General features: G+C 41.5%; 1 protein-coding gene across 2 annotated transcripts in view; it reads right to left on the reverse strand.

Annotated features, from left to right (window-relative positions):
• LOC145342290 (PGAP2-interacting protein-like) overlaps positions 1 to 18,036 on the reverse strand; it is a 99,660-nt gene that overhangs the window by 41,837 nt on the left and 39,787 nt on the right. For both annotated transcript variants that reach the window (XM_080187733.1, XM_080187743.1), the window contains exons 3-6: positions 16,960 to 17,080; positions 15,334 to 15,488; positions 11,920 to 12,127; positions 6,084 to 6,169 (exon numbers count right to left, since the gene is read on the reverse strand). In XM_080187733.1, coding sequence (XP_080043859.1) covers positions 6,084 to 6,169; positions 11,920 to 12,127; positions 15,334 to 15,488; positions 16,960 to 17,080 — 570 coding nt within the window. The remainder of the gene's footprint in view (positions 1 to 6,083; positions 6,170 to 11,919; positions 12,128 to 15,333; positions 15,489 to 16,959; positions 17,081 to 18,036) is intronic.

Genomic DNA, 18,036 nt, shown 5'->3' on the forward strand with positions numbered 1-18,036 from the left:
CTGCAATGGATTTCATTCCATTTCTTGGCTTGTCACCAGTTGTCCCTCGAATGGAGAATGACATCTAATCAGGATCACAAGTTTCTGCCATAGGTTTTCTTGTGACTAAACAAGTGATTCTCAACCCACAGACTTTTGAGCACATGGGGTAGAATGTCCCACAATTTAGTGCTTTCCAGATTTCAGGAATTGCATCCTTCCTTGCATGCAGAATTCAAAATATGGTCCATCTCATCAAGATGCTTAGTGTGTGATTATGCACAAACCATCAGACCAATGAACTTCCACTATTCTGACAGCAGCTAGAACGGTGTTACCCTCAGACAGTTTGCTATTCCCAGCAAGTTCAGGCTGCTACAGAGAACAGAGAGTGGCTGCTCAGAGACAAGAGATATCCCTTCCATACATAACTGATTAGCCCCTTAGTCACCCATCCTTGTATATAAAGAAAGGAAGGAGGCAATGAAGGGAGATCAAAGTATGATACCTCACAGAACTAGGACATTTGGTCATTCTGCACCACTGATATTTCATGAGTCCCCTGATTTTAATTCCACTCTTCTTCTCATTCCTCAACTTCTTTAATGGGTGAAATTTTATGATCCCATTGCACCCATTTTGCGGCAGGAAAATGATGTAAAATCGGGTGTGATGCAACTAGCAGGAATGGTACCTGTTTCTGTGCTTATTCCTATTTTACCAATAAAAAAAAACAGCACAATCGGGAGCCCGCCCAAAATGAGTGAAACATCAATTTGCATTTTTTTGCATTCATCAGAATGTAATAAGCGAGCTTCACTCCCAGTCATACCAGCTCAACTGCCTTAATGACATTGATTGCTGCAGCTAGATTGGTCAGGAAAACACCAAGCCTAAAAGTTGCATTCAGGTGCTTGAACAGAGAGGGTCAGTGAGGAGGTAAGTCTTTGCTTTTAAACTGCTCTGTGCTGCACAGAGGAGGTGGTTTCATGGTGGTTATGTTGAGCTTCAGGTCAGGGAAGGGGCTACGAGTGTGTGTTGGGGGCTGGGGGTTGCTGTTGTACACAAAGTCTGACTTTGGACTCTCAGCACAGACCTGTCTCGGAGCACTAACCTCGGGTCTTAGTGCTGACTCTGGGTCCTTTCTCGGTGGCTGTGAAGGCGATGGCCATCTTAAACTTTTACGCTACCGGGTTCTTCCAGACTGTCAGTGGAGACCTTTCCCAACCAATAGCATCTCCCAACCATCCATCCACAAGTGAGAAGGTCACAGATGCCCTGGATGCTCGGGCTGGCCAGTATGTTAAATTTTATCTGGATCAGGCCCAGTAGGAAGCCTGGGCTGCAGGATTTGCATCCATCGCGAGGATGCCAAATGTGCAGAGGGCTAGAAACTGCACCCACATCGACCTCAAGGCTCCGGTGAAGAATCCAGGAAGATTTGTGAACAGAAAGGGCTTCCACTCAATAAATGTGCAATTGGTGTGTGACCAGATTTCCCGATAGTGTGCATGATAGCTTCATATTGAGGAGTTCTGATGTCCTGGAGATCTTTGAGGAGGAGCCCAGGGTGCAGGGATGGCTCGTGGGGAACATGGGATACCCACTTCAGACTTGGCTGATAACGCCTGTGTGGAGGCCTCAGACTGATGCGGAGACCCAGTATAATGAGGCCTGCATCGCCACCAGTTCAATAGTGGAGCAGTGCATAGAGCTCCTCAAAATGCAGTTCAGGTGCCTGGACCGCTCTAGCAGAGTCCTCCAATATAGCCCCCTGATATCGTTCCACATTGTGGTGGTGTGCCCTGCCCTACCACAACCTGGCGCAGCAGGAGAGGAAGCCGCTCAGCAGGAGGAGAAGGAAGAGTAGGGGGAAGAGGAGGAGGAGGATGATAAGAAATGCCACCCAGGTGCTGGAGGGCTGGCAGCAGTAAGTGCTGAGTTGGGAATGAGTTGAAAAAACAGAAATTGTGGGCTGCTTCATTATATCCTGATGTGAATAAAACTTAATTGTCTAATGAAGCTATTACACAAAGTATTCCTACCAGCAAACCAGGTCAAGAATCTTGCATGCACAGGAACTGGGCAAGGAGCTAGCAACTTTCTTAACTTGTTATTTTCAGTCCCAAGGTTATTTCCTGGTCATTACTATCTATGAGAGAGTTTATCAAAATTGTTTCGACAAAAAAAATTACTACAAAATATAAAGGTTGGTGAGAATGATTTTCTAGTGCTGTCTCTAGACAAATCATTTTACCAGAGATAAGCTGAATGTCAGAAGGAAGAAACTACATCCATTTATAATGCGTCCTTCATGACACTTCACATCCATTGAAGTATTTTGAGGTGCAGTCACTATTGTACCATAGGCAACGCAGCAATAATTTGACATGGTCCCTTATTGCTGGATACACAAGTTGCGACTAGTCAGTTAGGCACTTGTTACTGCACCATTATATTGCACTGTATTGACTAAAAACAAGTAATGATTTTCACAGCACTAGCAAAAAAAAACAGCGTGTTCCCAACTGGACAGAATCTCACCGCTGGTGCCACATTAACTACTAAGATTGCAATATCTCAAAGAGGAGATGGTTTTGTTTATGATCATGATTTAATAATTAATGCCTCTAATTACCTCAAATTGCCACATCTGGTTACTGCCCCTCCTGTGGTCAAATATCAGGAAATGGATATCAGTCACAGGTCCTGATATAAGTGTAAAGCAAGGCACACATCAGGAAATAAGCTCCGTTATAGTGCAGTGGGAAATTGTTCTCTGAGAGTTGTTAGTCTGGAATTCTCTTCTCAAGACAGTAATGGAGGCAGGGTCGTTGAACATTATTAAGGCTGAGTTGGATAGATTATTGGCTGACAAAGGTTAAGGGAACACAGGAAAATAAGAGTTGAGGCCACAATCAGATTAGCCATTATCAAATGGTGAAGCAGGCTCAAAGGGTTGAATGGCCTACTCCGGCTCCTAATTCATTTGTTTGAGTGTAAGTTGGGGCACTGAAATGGACAGAAAGGTCTGCAGTTTGATCTCTGCTTTGTACTGAATTAATAATCAACATCAGCTGGAGCCACTGCAGAACACTTCCAAGGTAAAGGTCCCATCATACTGGAAAATAGTGAATCCAACTTCTCTATTCATAAAAGGGAGGAGACAGAAAGTGGGAAACTACAGGCCACTTAACTTAGCATCTGTCAAAGGGAGAATGCTGGGACCTATTATTAAGGAAGTTATAGAGGGGTACCTAGAAAACCTCAGTCCAACCAGACAGTCAACATAGTTTTGTGAAAAAGAACATAAAAACATAAGAAATGGGAGCAGGAGTAGGCCATCTAGCCCTTCAAGCCTGCCCCGCCATTCAATAAGATCATGGCTGATCTGAAGTGGATCAGTTCCACTTTCCCGCTCTCTCCCCATAACCCTTAATTCCCCTGTCTATCAGAAACCCATCTACCCGTGACTTAAATATATTTAGTGAGGTAGCCTCCACTACTTCAACGGGCAGAGGATTCCAGAGATTCACCACCCTTTGAGTGAAGAAGTTCGTCCTCAACTCTGATGTAAACTGCGCCCCCCCTCATCTTGAGGCTGTGCCCTTTAGTTCTGCTATCCTTTCTAAGCGGGAAGAATCTCTCTACCTCTACCCTATCCATCCCCTTCATTATCTTATACGTCTCTATAAGATCCCCCCTCATCCTTCTAAACTCCAATGAGTACAGACCCAGTCTATTTAGTCTCTCTTCATAGTCCAACCCCCTCATCTCCGGTATCAGCCTAGTGAACCTCCTCTGCACTCCCTCCAAGGCCAATATATCCTTCCGCAAGTGCGGCAACCAAAACTGCACGCAGTACTCCAGCTGCAGCCTCACCAATACCCTGTACAGTTGCAGCAAGACTTCCCTACTTTTGTATTCTAACCCCCTCGCTATAAAGGCCAACATTCCATTCACCTTCTTGATCACCTGCTGCACCTGCAGACTGGGTTTTTGCGACTCATGCACAAGGACCCCCAGGTCCCTCTGCACCGTAGCGTGCTGCAGCTTTTCGCCTTTTAAATAATAATCCCTCCTACTACTGTTTCTGCCAAAGTGGATAACCTCACACTTGCCAACATTATACTCCATCTGCCAGGTCCTTGCCCACTCGCTTAGCCTATCCAGATCCCTCTGCAGACTTTTCACACTTTCCACGCAATTTGCTTTTCCACTCATCTTCATCTCATCAGCAAATTTTGTCACCCTACACTCAGCCTCCTCCTCCAGATCGTCTATATAAATGGTAAATAGTTGAGGCCCCAGGACCGATCCCTGCGGCACTCCACTAGTCACCAACCGCCAATCAGAATAGCACCCATTGATACCAAATTTCTGCTTCCTATTAGACAACCAATCCTCTATCCACGCTAACACCTTACCCCCAACTCCATGCACCTTAACCTTCTGTAGCAACCTTTTATGAGGCACCTTATCAAACGCCTTTTGGAAATCTACAAACACTTATGTTCTTATGTTATGTTATGTTCTTTTGTTCTTATATTAGAATGAACAGAGGATTAGTTAGCTAACAGGAAACGGAGAGTAGGCATAAATGAGTCATTTTTGGGTCAGCAAGACGTAATTAATTTTTTAAATTACTGCATCAGCATTCAGTGGCATTTCACCAATTTAGAATCTTTCTCAATAATTTGGATAAAGGGACTGAGTGTATAGTTGCTAAATTTGCTGACATAAAAGGTGTGGGGAAGTCAGTTGTGAAGAAGACCTAAGAAGTCTGCAAAGAGATACTGATAGGTTAAGTGAGTGGGCAAAAATTTGAAAGATGGAAGATATGAACTTACCCAATTTAGCAGGAAGAATGGAAAAGTAACATATTAATTACATGGAATGTGGTTGCAGAACTCTGAACTACAGAGAGAACTGAGTGTCCTAGTACATGAATCACAAGCGGTTAATATGCAGATACAGCAAATGATTAGGAAAGCAAATGGAATGTTGTAATTTATAGCAAAGGGAATGGAATATAAAAATAAAAATGTTCTGCTACAAATTTTCAGAGCACTGCTGAGACCACTTCCAGAGTACAGTGTAAAGTTTTGGTTTCCTTACGAAAAACATAAGGCATAATTGCACTAGAAGGAGTTCAGAAAAGATTCATTGAACTGATTTCTGGGATGAGGGAAGGTTGGGCCTGCATTCATTGGACTTTAGAAGAATGAGGAAGAGAGGTGAATGCTCAGAGATTGTTTCCATTGGTCGGGGAATCTACTGAGTCAAGGAGAAATTTCTTCATTCATAGGATTGTGATTCTTTGGAATTTCCTGCCCTACATAGGTTATGGATACTCTACTGCTGAACACATTTAAGGCTGAGATAGGCATATTTTTGTCTCTCAGGGGATTAAAGGATATGGGGAGTGAGTAGGCAAATGGAGTTGAAGCCCAAGATCAGCCATGATCATACTGAATGGTGGAACAGGCTCAATGGGCTATGTGGTCTATTACTGCTCCTATGTGTTATGTTCTTATGTGATCTCATGAAAACATAAGATCGTGTAGGAACTTAATAGAGTGGATGCTGAGAGGATGTTTCCCCTTGTACGAGAGAACAGAAGGAGGGGGACACTCCTTGTTTAAAAACAAGGAGTTTCCATTTAGGGTGGAGGTGAGGAGAAATCTCTTCTCTGATGGTTGAGAGTCTGTGGAATTTTTTCCAAAGAGCAGGACAGGCAGGGTCATTGAATAGTTTTAAGATGAAGGTGAATAAGATTCTTGACAAACAAGGGAGTCAAAGGGCATAGGGGATAGATAGGAAAAATGGCATTCAGGCCACAATCTGTTCAACCATGATTTTATTGAATGGTAAAGCAGGTTCAAGAGGCTAAATGTTGGTCTCCTAATGCACATATGCATAGATTTGTATTTACTGGTTCCTCAGTTGAGAGGTGACAGCTAGTACTTATTGACTATCCCACATGAATAATGTTAACCTTGGTACCATAGGTCTACATACCACATAAATCATCAAAGGAAGAAAGTAAAAGGAAAGAAAAATCCATGTTTTTCTAATGATGCAAAATCATTAGAATCCCATACCTATTAGCCAAAAGGCAAGGTTGTTAACAATGGAAGGCCAAGATGATAACATCACACCGAGAGCCAGGGCAATCAAAATCACACCTCTAAAAAAGGAAGAAAAAGCTCTTTTTATCAGGTTGTACAATTGAGAAACCAGTTTGTAACAATGCTTTTACCTTCACAACATATCAATCCAATTTCAAGACCCCCTATTTCGAGCATGATTTCCAATTTCTGGTGAAGGAGGGAAGAAACAGAAGAGAGAGAATAGAATGAGGGGGAAAATGAGGAAAGGGAGAAATAAAGAGGTAGAGAGAATAGAAAGTGAGAAAGGAAGAAAAAGATGTGAGAAGATAGAAACAGGAGAGACATGGGATTAAGGCAACTGTTCATGTGGAGGTTGAACAACATTAACTTTGTGTCCACCACCTGGTGAAATAGAAACTCATTGTTGATGTCCATAGTTTGCCAGCTGCTTGTAAATTCCAGCTCCTGCCCTTGGGGAATGAATACTTTTAAGACAGGCAGATAGATTCATGATGAACAAGAGAATCAAAGAGCATAGCAGATAGGCAGGAATATGATGTTGAGGTTACAAATTACAAAAACTAGTAAATTTAGAAGAAAAGTAGTAACTTTTCTGCTTCTTTTAAAGTATTAAGAACATTAGAACTAAGAGCAGGAGGATGCCATCTGGCCCCTCGAGCCTGCTCCACCATTTAATAAAATCATGGCTGGTCTTTTCATAGTCTCAGCTCCACTTACCCGCCTGCTCACCATAACCCTTAGTTTCTTTACTGTTCAAAAATGTATCTATCCTTGCCTTAAAAATATTCAATGAGGTAGTCTCAACTGCTTCACTGGGCAGGGAATTCCACAGATTCACAATCCTTTGTGTGAAGAAGTTCCTCCTCAACTCAGTCCTAAATCTGCTCCCTCTTATTTTGAGGCCATGTCCCCTGATTCCAGTTTAACCCGCTAGAGGAAACAACTTCCTTGCTTCTATCTTATCTGTTCCCTTCATAATCTTATATGTTTCTATAAGATCTCCTCTCATTCTTCTGAATTCCAATGAGTAGAGCCCCAGTCTACTCAGTCTCTCCTCATAAGCCAACACTGTCAACTCCGGAATCAACCTAGTGAATCTCCTCTGCATCTCCTTCTGTCAGTATACCCTTTCTCAAGTAAGGAGACCAAAACTGTACACAGTACTCCAGGTGTGGCCTTACCAGCACCCTATACAGCAGAATAATAACTTCCCTGTTTTTAAACTCCATCCCTCTAGCAATGAAGGACAAAATTCCATTTGCCTTCTTAATTACCTGCAAACCAACTCCTTGTGATTCTTGCACAAGGACACCCAGGACCCTCTGCACAGCAGCATGCTGCAATTTTTTACCATTTAAATAATAGTCCATTTTATTCCTATCAAAATGGATGGATGATTGAAAATGTAATCTTCGCACATCAGATACAGACTTTCATCAAACAATGTGCTCCTGAGAAAAGTGGTGAGGGATGACCAAATACTGGTCTTTAAAATTTAATGAGGTTTAATAATGTGGGCAAAAAGAAGACATTTACACTTGTGAAGAGTCAAAAACAAGGAGTCATAAAAAAAACTAATTAATCCAATAAAGAATTCAGGAGCCATGTCTTTACCCAGAGAGTGGTGAGCATTGGTACTTACTCAGACATATAGTAGCTGAGGTAAATAGCATAAATACAATCAAGAGAAAGCTAGACAAATACAGGAGGGACAAAATAATAGCAATATATACTGATAGGGTTAGATAGGGTAAGGTGGGAGGTGGCTTATAGGGGCATAAACACCAACAGAATCCAGATGGGGCAAATGACCCCAATTGTGATGTAAATTCTCTAAACAGGTGGGGATGAAAGGAGGGTGGGAAGGAGGGAAGAAGGGAGGAGGGAGGGAGTGAATGATGGACAGATGGAGGGATGAAAGGATGGACAGATGGATAGATGAAGTGAGGGAGGGGTGGACAGAATGAAGGATAGAGTGAGTGATGGATTGTCAGAAGTGGCAATACCATCTGAGTTGGATTCAAGTCCATGTCTCAGAGGAGAAAGAACTCTTGTATTAAGTGTCCTAGTACCAATTGTAATCAAAGATTTAGCATATTTAAAATGAATAGCAACATTTTTTAACAAAGACTGTGAACATAAGAACATAAGAACTAGGAGCAGCCGTAAGCCTTCTGACCTCTCAAGCCTGCTACGTCATTCAATAAGATCGTGGCTGATCCTTTCATGAGCTCAGCTCCACCTATCCGACCCCTCTCCCTAACCCTTAATCTCTTTATTGTTCAAAAATTTATCTATCCTTGCTTTAAAAACATTCAATGATGTAGCCTCAACTGCTTCACTAGGCAGACTTCCACAGATTCACAGCACTTTGTATGAAGAAATTCCTCTTCAACTCAATCCTAAATCTGCTCCCCCTTATTTTGAGGCCATGATCCCTAGTTTTAATTTCACCTGCCAGTGGAAACAACTTCCCTGCTTCTATCTTATCTATTCCTTTCATAATCTTACATGTTTCTACACGATCTTCCCTCATTCTTCTGAATTCCAATGAATGTAGCCCCAGTCTACTCAGTCTCTCCTCATAAGCCAATCCTCTCAACTCTGGAATCAACCTCGTGAATCTCCTCTGCACTCCCTACAGCGCCAGTATATCCTTTCTCAAGTAAGGAGACCAAAACTGTACACAGTATTCTAGGTGTGGCCTTACCAGCATCTTACACAGCTGGAACATAACCTCCCTGTTTTTAAACTCCATCCCTCTAGCAATGGACAAAATTCCATTTGCCTTCTTAATTGCCTGCTGCACCTGCAAACCAACTTTTTGTGATTCATGCAACAGGGCACCCAGGTCTCTCTGCACAGCTACATGCTGCAATTTTTTTACTATTTAAATGTTAGCCCATTTTGCTGTTATTCCTACCAAAATAAATGGCCTCACATTTACTGAGGTCATCCATTTGGTAGGAATAACCAATATTGTGGTAATTATTAAGCTAGCTGTTTCTTTCTTTCAATTCACAGATCCCTTATAATGAAATTCAAAAGACATTCAGCAGACCCAGAGACTCAGGAAGACTGAAGGAAGATGCCAATGAATATTGTGAGAAAGGACAATGGAAAAGAAAAGTCTTGGAAACAGCCTTCGGGATATTTGAAGAGCATGATGGACATTTCAAATACAAAATTTGCAGAAAGGATACAATTTAAAGAATTAACTTATTTAAAAATTACAATTAAGAATTGTTTTGCCATTAAATCTTGAACAGAATCAGAATCTCAAATAAATTTGTGGTACAGTCAGGTAAAAACATTGCATGCATAGAGTTTAAAAAGTGACCTTAATACACTTATCAAGCCACAAACAATTTGAAATTTGTCAAGAAGGATGAGAAAACCTTGCTACGTTGGTGGCACCATTGAAATATCAGTGAATAGAAAAGCAAAACATTGCCTTAAATATCCCCTTCCCACAGTGACAGCAGCCAGGCTGTCTGAGCAAGATGATATTCAAATTAGCAACAAGACAGGCAAAATACATTTATCACAGAGGAACATCATCATTGGGCCCAGTTAGTTCAGTTGGCTGAATGGCTACCACATGATTAGCACCAACAGGGAAGGTTCAATTCCTGCTCCAACTGAGGTAGACTTAATGCCTACCTCCTCACTAGGCACCTGGAAAAGCAAACCACCACTGACAAAACCTGCTGAAGAACATAAGAACATAAGAAATAGGAGCAGGAGTAGGCCATCTAGCCCTTCGAGCCTGCCCCGCCATTCAATAAGATCATGGCTGATCTGTCGTGGCTCAGTTCCACATTCCCGCCCTCTCCCCATAACCCTTAATCCCCTCGCTTACCAAAAACCCATCAACCCGCGTCTTAAAAATATTTAGCGAGGTAGCCTCCACCACTTCAACGGGCAGAGAATTCCAGAGATTCACCACCCTTTGAGTGAAGAAGTTCCTCCTCAACTCCGTTCTAAACCGCCCCCCTTTTATCTTGAGGCTGTGCCCCCTAGTCCTACTATCCTTTCTGAGCGGGAAGAGTCTCTCCACCTCTATCCTATCCATCCCATTCATCATCTTATACGTCTCAATGAGATCTCCCCTCATTCTTCTAAACTCTAACGAGTACAAGCCTAATTTATTCAGCCTCTCCTCATAGCTCAACCCCCTCAACTCCGGCATCAGCCTAGTAAACCTCCTCTGCACTCCCTCCAAGGCCAAAATATCCTTGCGTAAGTACGGCGCCCAAAACTGCACACAGTACTCCAGCTGCGGCCTCACCAATGCCCTATACAGCCGCAGCAAGACCTCCCTACTTTTATATTCAATCCCCCTCGCTATGAAGGCCAGCATCCCATTCGCCTTCCTGACCACCTGCTGCACCTTTTTGTGACTCATGCACAAGGACCCCGAGGTCCCTCTGCACCGTCGCCTGCTGCAGTTTTTCACCACGTAAGTAATAACCCTTCCTACCATTATTCCTACCAAAGTGGACCACCTCACACTTACCAACATTAAATTCCATTTGCCATTTCCTGGCCCATTCGCCCAGCCTATCTAGATCCTTCTGCAGACTCTCCACACCCTCCGCACAATTTGCCGTTCCACCAATCTTGGTGTCGTCAGCAAATTTCGACACCCTACACTCGGTTCCCTCCTCCAGATCATCTATATAAATGGTAAATAGCTGAGAAAATGATTCTGACTGAGTGAAGATCTAGGGACCTGTTTTTGGGTAGAATACACATGAAGGAACAAAATCATATATAGGGGTACAAAATTAAAATATTTTGGAAAAGCACATGAGATTAACTGGAAAAGAAAGTTAAAAAGTCTTATAGAACCCTTCATCAGAATAGATCACACACAAAATGTTAACATATCTTTTTTAGATACTTAAAACTTTGCAATACATTTCCATATTTTCTGCTTTTATTTCAAGTTCATAATTTCTATTTCTGTAAAGTGCAATATTAGAACCTAGAAATTTAATTATGGCGTGCCCATTTGTCAACTTCTAAACAAGCATTATGCCTCCAAAATGGCAGGCAGGAAGCGCATACTCATTATGCCTTCTCATTTCAACTCATACTCATTATGAGTTGAAAACACTCACCTGCCATCTTGATGTAGGCAAGAAAATAGGCATCCTGAACCTAGCTGGCTCACTAAAGTCCTGTAGGAAGGAAATCTGCCCTCCTTACCTGGCCTGGCCAACATATGATTCCAGATCCACAGCAATGTGATTGACTCTTAATTGTTCTGAAATGGCCCACCAAGATAATTCGTTCAAGAGAAATTAGAGTTTGGCAACAAATGCTAACCTTGCAGATGATGCCCACATCCCATGAAAGAATAAAGGAAAGGATTTAACTGAGGGACACTAATGATGACACAGCATTGAACTCAAGACCTCTTTTCCACTGAGCTGCCTGGGGCTGCCTATTGACTGTCCACAGCTTGCTGGTTCGGAGATTAAGAAGCTCACTGCCAAATATTCAGTGTGCCTCACACATATCCACTCAATAATCACACAATGCAGTAAAAGATGGTGCTGAAATGCAGCTCCAGCCACTGAGCATTTCACCTAAAATGGTAAAGATGATGAATGGCAGTGCATTATTTGTGTCAAAGAACCCAAAATTCAGAGGCTTTATCAATAGAATTTGCCCTTGCAGGCAAAATGATTGTGTTAGGTCTGTACCAAAAGAATATCTGAGCTGGCAACAGAATATACTGCTGCATTTAGTTGTAACTTAAAAGTGGAATTATCATGGAACATATGGTGTTACTTACCCATAAGGATTAGGATCCGGTCCAGTATTTGGGTGACCACTCACAGCCCATCGAGAAACAAGTGAAACTTCTCCAAATAGCCAGTGTGTGAGGAACTGCAAACTCCCAAACGCTGCCCCACTGACTAACCAGCTGTGCTGAACACCAGGCTCATTCTTTTTTCCTGTGGATTTAATTTCCTCTCTTTCCTGTGGTTGCTTCTGAAAATCTGACAAATCACAGTAACTTCATTTTTAAATAATCTTTGGGTACGATTTTCCAGCCCTTCCCACCAAGCGGATCTTTCGGTCCCATTGAACAGCCCCCCCTCCCCAACCTCACTGCAGTGGGAGGGGCAGCCTCGTGGCAGGTTGGGCAAGCCATGCAAAATGTCATATACCTCAGCAGGACTGGACGATCCCACCCAACGGTTAATGACAAACCATCTCCACCGCCAGAAATCACACTGTGGGAAACAGTGGGGGGGTCCTGTCCTCTGATTATAATTATAACAGATTGCGATCACTTATCAGTTTTCAGCAGCCATGCTCTGAGGAAACCTGAGGAACTTGAGATGATCCAATCACCTTTGTACATTAACAAACACATATCATAAAATAACGGGGGCAAATGAGGAAGATCACATGATTCAGAATAAAGTTGTGGAAGATATAATTAATTACTCTCTGCATACAACAGTTCATAATTGCCCATATAGTATTTTATTAACGGCACAAAGGGAACAGTTAATATAAAGAAGTATTTTTGATCAGTTATGACAAAGTCCTGATTTTTGGCTTTGTCTTAGGCAGATGATACAAACAGAGGCCACATCATTCCTCACATAAGGATGGTGGCGGACTCAGTTTTACTAGCTGCTAACTCCAGGACTGGAAACTTCTTTCTGCCTTTACAGTCAAGAATTGTGCATTTAGGTAAAGCAGAATGAACTACAAATATCACTACTGTAGGAAAATATGAACATTGCATTTATGTAGCACCTTTCATATCCAGAACATATCCCAAAAAGCTTCACGGCCAATTAGGTACTTCTGAAGTGTTGTATTATAGGAACCATTGCTGCCAATTCACACATGGCAATGTTCCACAAACAGCAATGAGATATTAAAAAATCAAGATAATCAGTTTTAATAATGTTTCTCATGGAATTAATATTGCTTAGAATAGCTGGAGAACTCTCCCCCACCCTCCACCCACACCACTATTTACTTGCCCAAACCAGACCTATTTAACATCTCACTCAGAAGTTGTAATATTTGACAGTGCAGCCTTTATCAGCACTGCAGTGCTGATAAAGTCCTCAATTACATACTCAAACCTTCAGCATAGGGATTGTTCCCATAACCTTCTGACGGAGGTGAAAATACTATTGCTAAACAAACTGACATCTAACTATTGTACATCACTAACCTTGGGTGGGATACTAGATTAAAATGCATTGAAAACCTCTGTATCATCAATCTCTTTCACAAAAGGCATTCTAAAAGTGTCTATATTAAGTTGCAGTACCCACTACACCTTTAGGTGGCACTGTTATAGGCCACTGATTATTGGTGCACAACATTAGGTTCCAGAAACAATAGCACCTAACGTAAACTGATACCGTGACACGGTGCATATTTCCTCACAGAAGCATTTAAGTAACTTTCCAGTATTAAATTAATTAAACTGTTGTGAATGAGAAAGGGCAACTTCAAAAATAAAATGTGGTAAATTAATTTGCATGCATTATTTACTTATCAGTGCACATGAACTCTCTGCAACCCACACCTTTATAATTAAACATTTATATGATTCAGGGTTGATAAATACTGGCCTCCAAGAATTCAACCTCAATCTGGCAAATCGGTACAGCGAATATAACAAATCTAGCTGTACCTTGTGTAGAATACTAGCAACATTATTGTTCTAAAATCTTGTATCAGCCAACAGTCAAAATTATAACATATAATGAAAGAAGAAAGGATCTTCCTTTCATTTCCGGCATTCACCGTGTTTGCTTTTACATTCCTTTCACTGATGTCTCAATATTTTCCCTTTTTTTTAAATGGCAGGTGAACTGCTAATTTTGACAGGCATCTTCCAGCCATATATTGGGAATCCGATTCATTTGAAAAAAATCATAAACCTGCAACTAAGCTTTTTAACAAACCAACTGACCCAAATATTATGCTGCCTTCACCATAAGATGGTTGGCGTTGGCAGGCACTTGAGAGTGAGGTGCCACTTTTCAACATCTAAGACAAAAAGATGAGAAGGAATGGGGGTGGGGGTACGTCCTTTGGGGGAAGTGTCCTGTGCCCACCAGAGGCTCTCTTCCCCCCCATCCCTCACTCCAAGATGAATACCCCCTCTTTGTGCCTTCCTGCCTGGCTTCAAAAACTCACCCTCCACCCTCTCTTGCCTCCCTCCTTAGGGTACTCAATCCCTCCCTCCCAGACCAAAAGTCTCAGAGTCGCCTCAGTCCAGGATCCAAAGATCTTGTTTGTGGCCCTGCTTGCAATCCCAACAGTGCCATTATTGAGCTCTGGAGCTGAGCTCTCGAGAACGGGATCTCCTCTAACTGAGGGGTAGAAGTCCCACTCTTCAAGCTGGTCAGTTTGGTTCATGACCAACTTTTGTGGTGGTTGGGGAAGGAAGGGGTGAGCAATAACCTTCCCCCACCCAACTTGTAAAATTCATTCCAAACTTTCAAGTCTGCTCAGTTTTTCCAGCATTATCTGTTTTTATTTCAGATTTTCAGCATTCACAGTATATTACTTTTGTCCACCTTGAGGCTTACCTTCCAAATGAGAAAATAATTCGAATCACATTTACCCATCCTGTTCACATATGCCTTCAACCTTTTTTCCTCTATCCATCTAGCAAATCCATCCGATCTTGAACACATAGATTCTTCCCCAGTTACTTGTCCTTAGAGTGAATACCACAGCCTCACAACAATCTATGCGAATCTTGCCCTCCATTGTAAATATCTTACATTAGTTCATATATCTGTGGTCCCTCATTCTCAAACCCTCAACCACTGAAAAAAAATGGTTTGCTTCTGTATACCCAATTTTATCCTTTCATAATTTTTAATTGCTTCTATTATATCGTACCATAATCTACATTTTTCTAATGTAAAAAGACCCAACATTTCAGATGTATTTCCACTGTTTTCTGCCTTGTAAAAAGAATTACCTAAGTCACAGTTGAATGCCAAATAAACATACCAAATGATTACTACCACTTCAAAAGATTCCACTGGCAAACCTTAAGTATTTTGAAAAATATACTTTTCACTTTTTAAAAAATCTTGAGGGTCTATGAGAATGCAAACATAAATGCGCTCAGCCAACAATTTCCACATGTAGAAGAACATTGTAACCTCTTGAAAATTACAACATTACATTTCCTGAGTGTTTTCTTTACCTGAATGTATTCTATCCAATGTCACAATGGCACCCAGGGACAGTGAGAAAGTGTTGAATGTGTTGCATGTCCACACTGGATTCAGGGAGGTATACCAGATCCTTAGTACAAGTAGCAGAAAATGACCCAAAATGAAACCCCAGATTCTGCAGAGCCTGCAGGTATAAAATCCAATAAAATGTTAATATCTGTTTACCCTTTGTGACAAGGCAACAAATTTGAGTTTCGTGGGAGTCACTTTTGAAGAACTTTGTATTTGTCAAACTAATCATTTTACATTCAGTTTTCAATAACTTCTCCTCAGTACAATTTTACTTTATCAACAAAATCTTACTCCATCATGATGCTAGCTTGGCCCTTTTCACTACTTTCCACATCTTTTAGCCAAAAGTGTTTCGATATGGGCCACAGGTACTTCCTTCCCCGGTGTCAATAGTTTTCCAAATCATCTAACAGAAGTTATGCTTAACAGAGGAACAATATATCATGGGAATAAGGAAATGGCAAAACATTGAGCAAAGATTTCATGTATGTCTTCTCAGTAAAGACATATGTTACATACCAGAAATACAGGGTAACCAAATGAGCTAATAAGAGTGAGGAAATTAAGATAACATCACAAACTTTGGTGAGACCACACCTGAAATAATGTATGCAATTTTGGTCTCCATATTAAAGGAAGGATATACTTGCATTGGAGGAAGTATAATAAAGATTCATGAGATTAGTCCAAGAGGAGAGGATTGTTTTATGAAGAGAGGTTAAGACATTTGTGTCTTTATTCCCTGGATTTTAAAAAAATGAAAAGTGATCTCGTTGAAGCATTCAAGAACATGAAAGGACTTGACAGGGTAGATACCGAGAGGTTGTTTACCCTGGCTGAGAAATCTAGTACAAAGAGGTACAATTTCAGGACAAGGGATCAATTATTTAGGACTGAGGTGAGGGGAAACTTCTTCACTCACAGGGTTGTGAATCTTTGTAATTCTCATACCCAGAGGATTACGGGTGGACTATCATTGAACATAATTAGGGCTGAGATAGATAGATTTTTCATCTCTTTGGGCATCAAGAGTATGGAGAGAAAAGTGGAGACATTGCCCAAAATCAGCCATGATAATGAATGGTGGAGCAGATTTGATAGGTTATATGGTTTTCTTCTGGTTCCTATTTCTTGAATTCTTTCTTCCCCCCCCACTTCTCCTACTCCCTACCTTATTCCCAAAACATGGAGCACATCACCTGCTGGGAATTACCAACAATGAGAAACTGAACTCAATCCATAGCTTCTGAACATATAGCATCAGTATCAATATAACAAAGTTACTTGCTAAAGAGACCCTGGATATCCTCACAGATTGCAAACACATACAAATATGAATGCTGCTAAACACCCCTACTTGAAAAGGTATAAATGGCCATTTGCATATTATGTGTTGTTAATTTACTATTGATAAGTAATAATTCAAAATAGTATTTTTACTACATACGTCAAGTTAGCAATTGCAAGACCATTAAATACAATTATTGGTTTTATTGCTGTATTTTTTGTTTAAATTCTATTTGGTCCACATCAAAAGGTAGAAAGGATACAAAGTAACACAAAGGACAAAAAGAAGTTGGTACCTTTGCTGATTGCTCCCTGACCACCAAGTGACAGATTGAACAAGCAAGGCTGAAGATACACCACAAACCAGCAGTAGCAGCCGGCTAACAGGATCAGAGGCCTGATACGAAGCAATGCTTCCTGGAACATAAATACAATATCTTGTAACAAACAATTTCTTTTAATAGCCCCCATTATACACTGAGATGTTCATTGGTTCCTGAAAAGGTATGGTGGGTCAGCGGATATGGAAGAGCCAGAGTTGGTATACTGACCATGAGAGGCCTGAGAGGGTGGGTCATAGGACAGCACTTGGCATAGGGGGCATAAGGGGAGATGGGTGTGGGCAGAAGGGCAGATCTTGGAATAGCGGACATGAGGGGACATGGGGGTAGGTGGGGAGCATAACCTGACTTGGTTATCCTTTCAAAAGTTCCCCTCTTGCACACTAGGGTTCACAACTCCTCTGAGGGCCTGTGAACCATGACACTTTAAAAACCTGGCCCATGAAAACCTACCTTAAAAATGGAGCCAGGTCAGGAGTGCCAGTTGCAGCATTCTGGCAGGAAGCAGCCTGCAACCTTTGAAGGCACTCCCAGAAATCATATGGCCCAGGAATGGTTTTTGGAAACTTGGAATGGGAATCCAGCTGCCAATTTTAAAGGGCTCCCTGGTCAGCCCAGTTAGGTGAAAACCCAGGCCAAAGGTCAATGATCTTTTGCCAGAACTGGGAAGATGTAATAAGATTTGAGCTCTATGTAGGTGGGTCAAGATCAAAAGTTGGGGACCCATATGTATTCTAGTTATGTCTGTTTTTTACTGAATATGTAGAACATTCATTGTTCCAATTCAATTTGGGCCCGTTTCTTCAATTCTTTTTAAAGTGCAATGATTACTGTATTGGTGCCATGTTCTGCTCTCACTCTGAATTGAAAATCTTCATTAGCCTTGTTTCCATTTTATTGCAGAGTATGCTAGTGGGTGGGAAAAGTGGCATTGAAGCCATTGGCCTCAGTGGCAGCTTTCTCCACTGTATTACTTGGATCTTGAAGTATACTGGAAGGGGCAGGATCCAAGGCATCATGTTGCCAGCAACT

The sequence above is a fragment of the Carcharhinus amblyrhynchos genome, chromosome 1, assembly GCF_965287045.1.
Source record: "Carcharhinus amblyrhynchos chromosome 1, sCarAmb.v2.hapA, whole genome shotgun sequence".
Classification (NCBI taxonomy): Eukaryota; Metazoa; Chordata; class Chondrichthyes; order Carcharhiniformes; family Carcharhinidae; genus Carcharhinus; species Carcharhinus amblyrhynchos.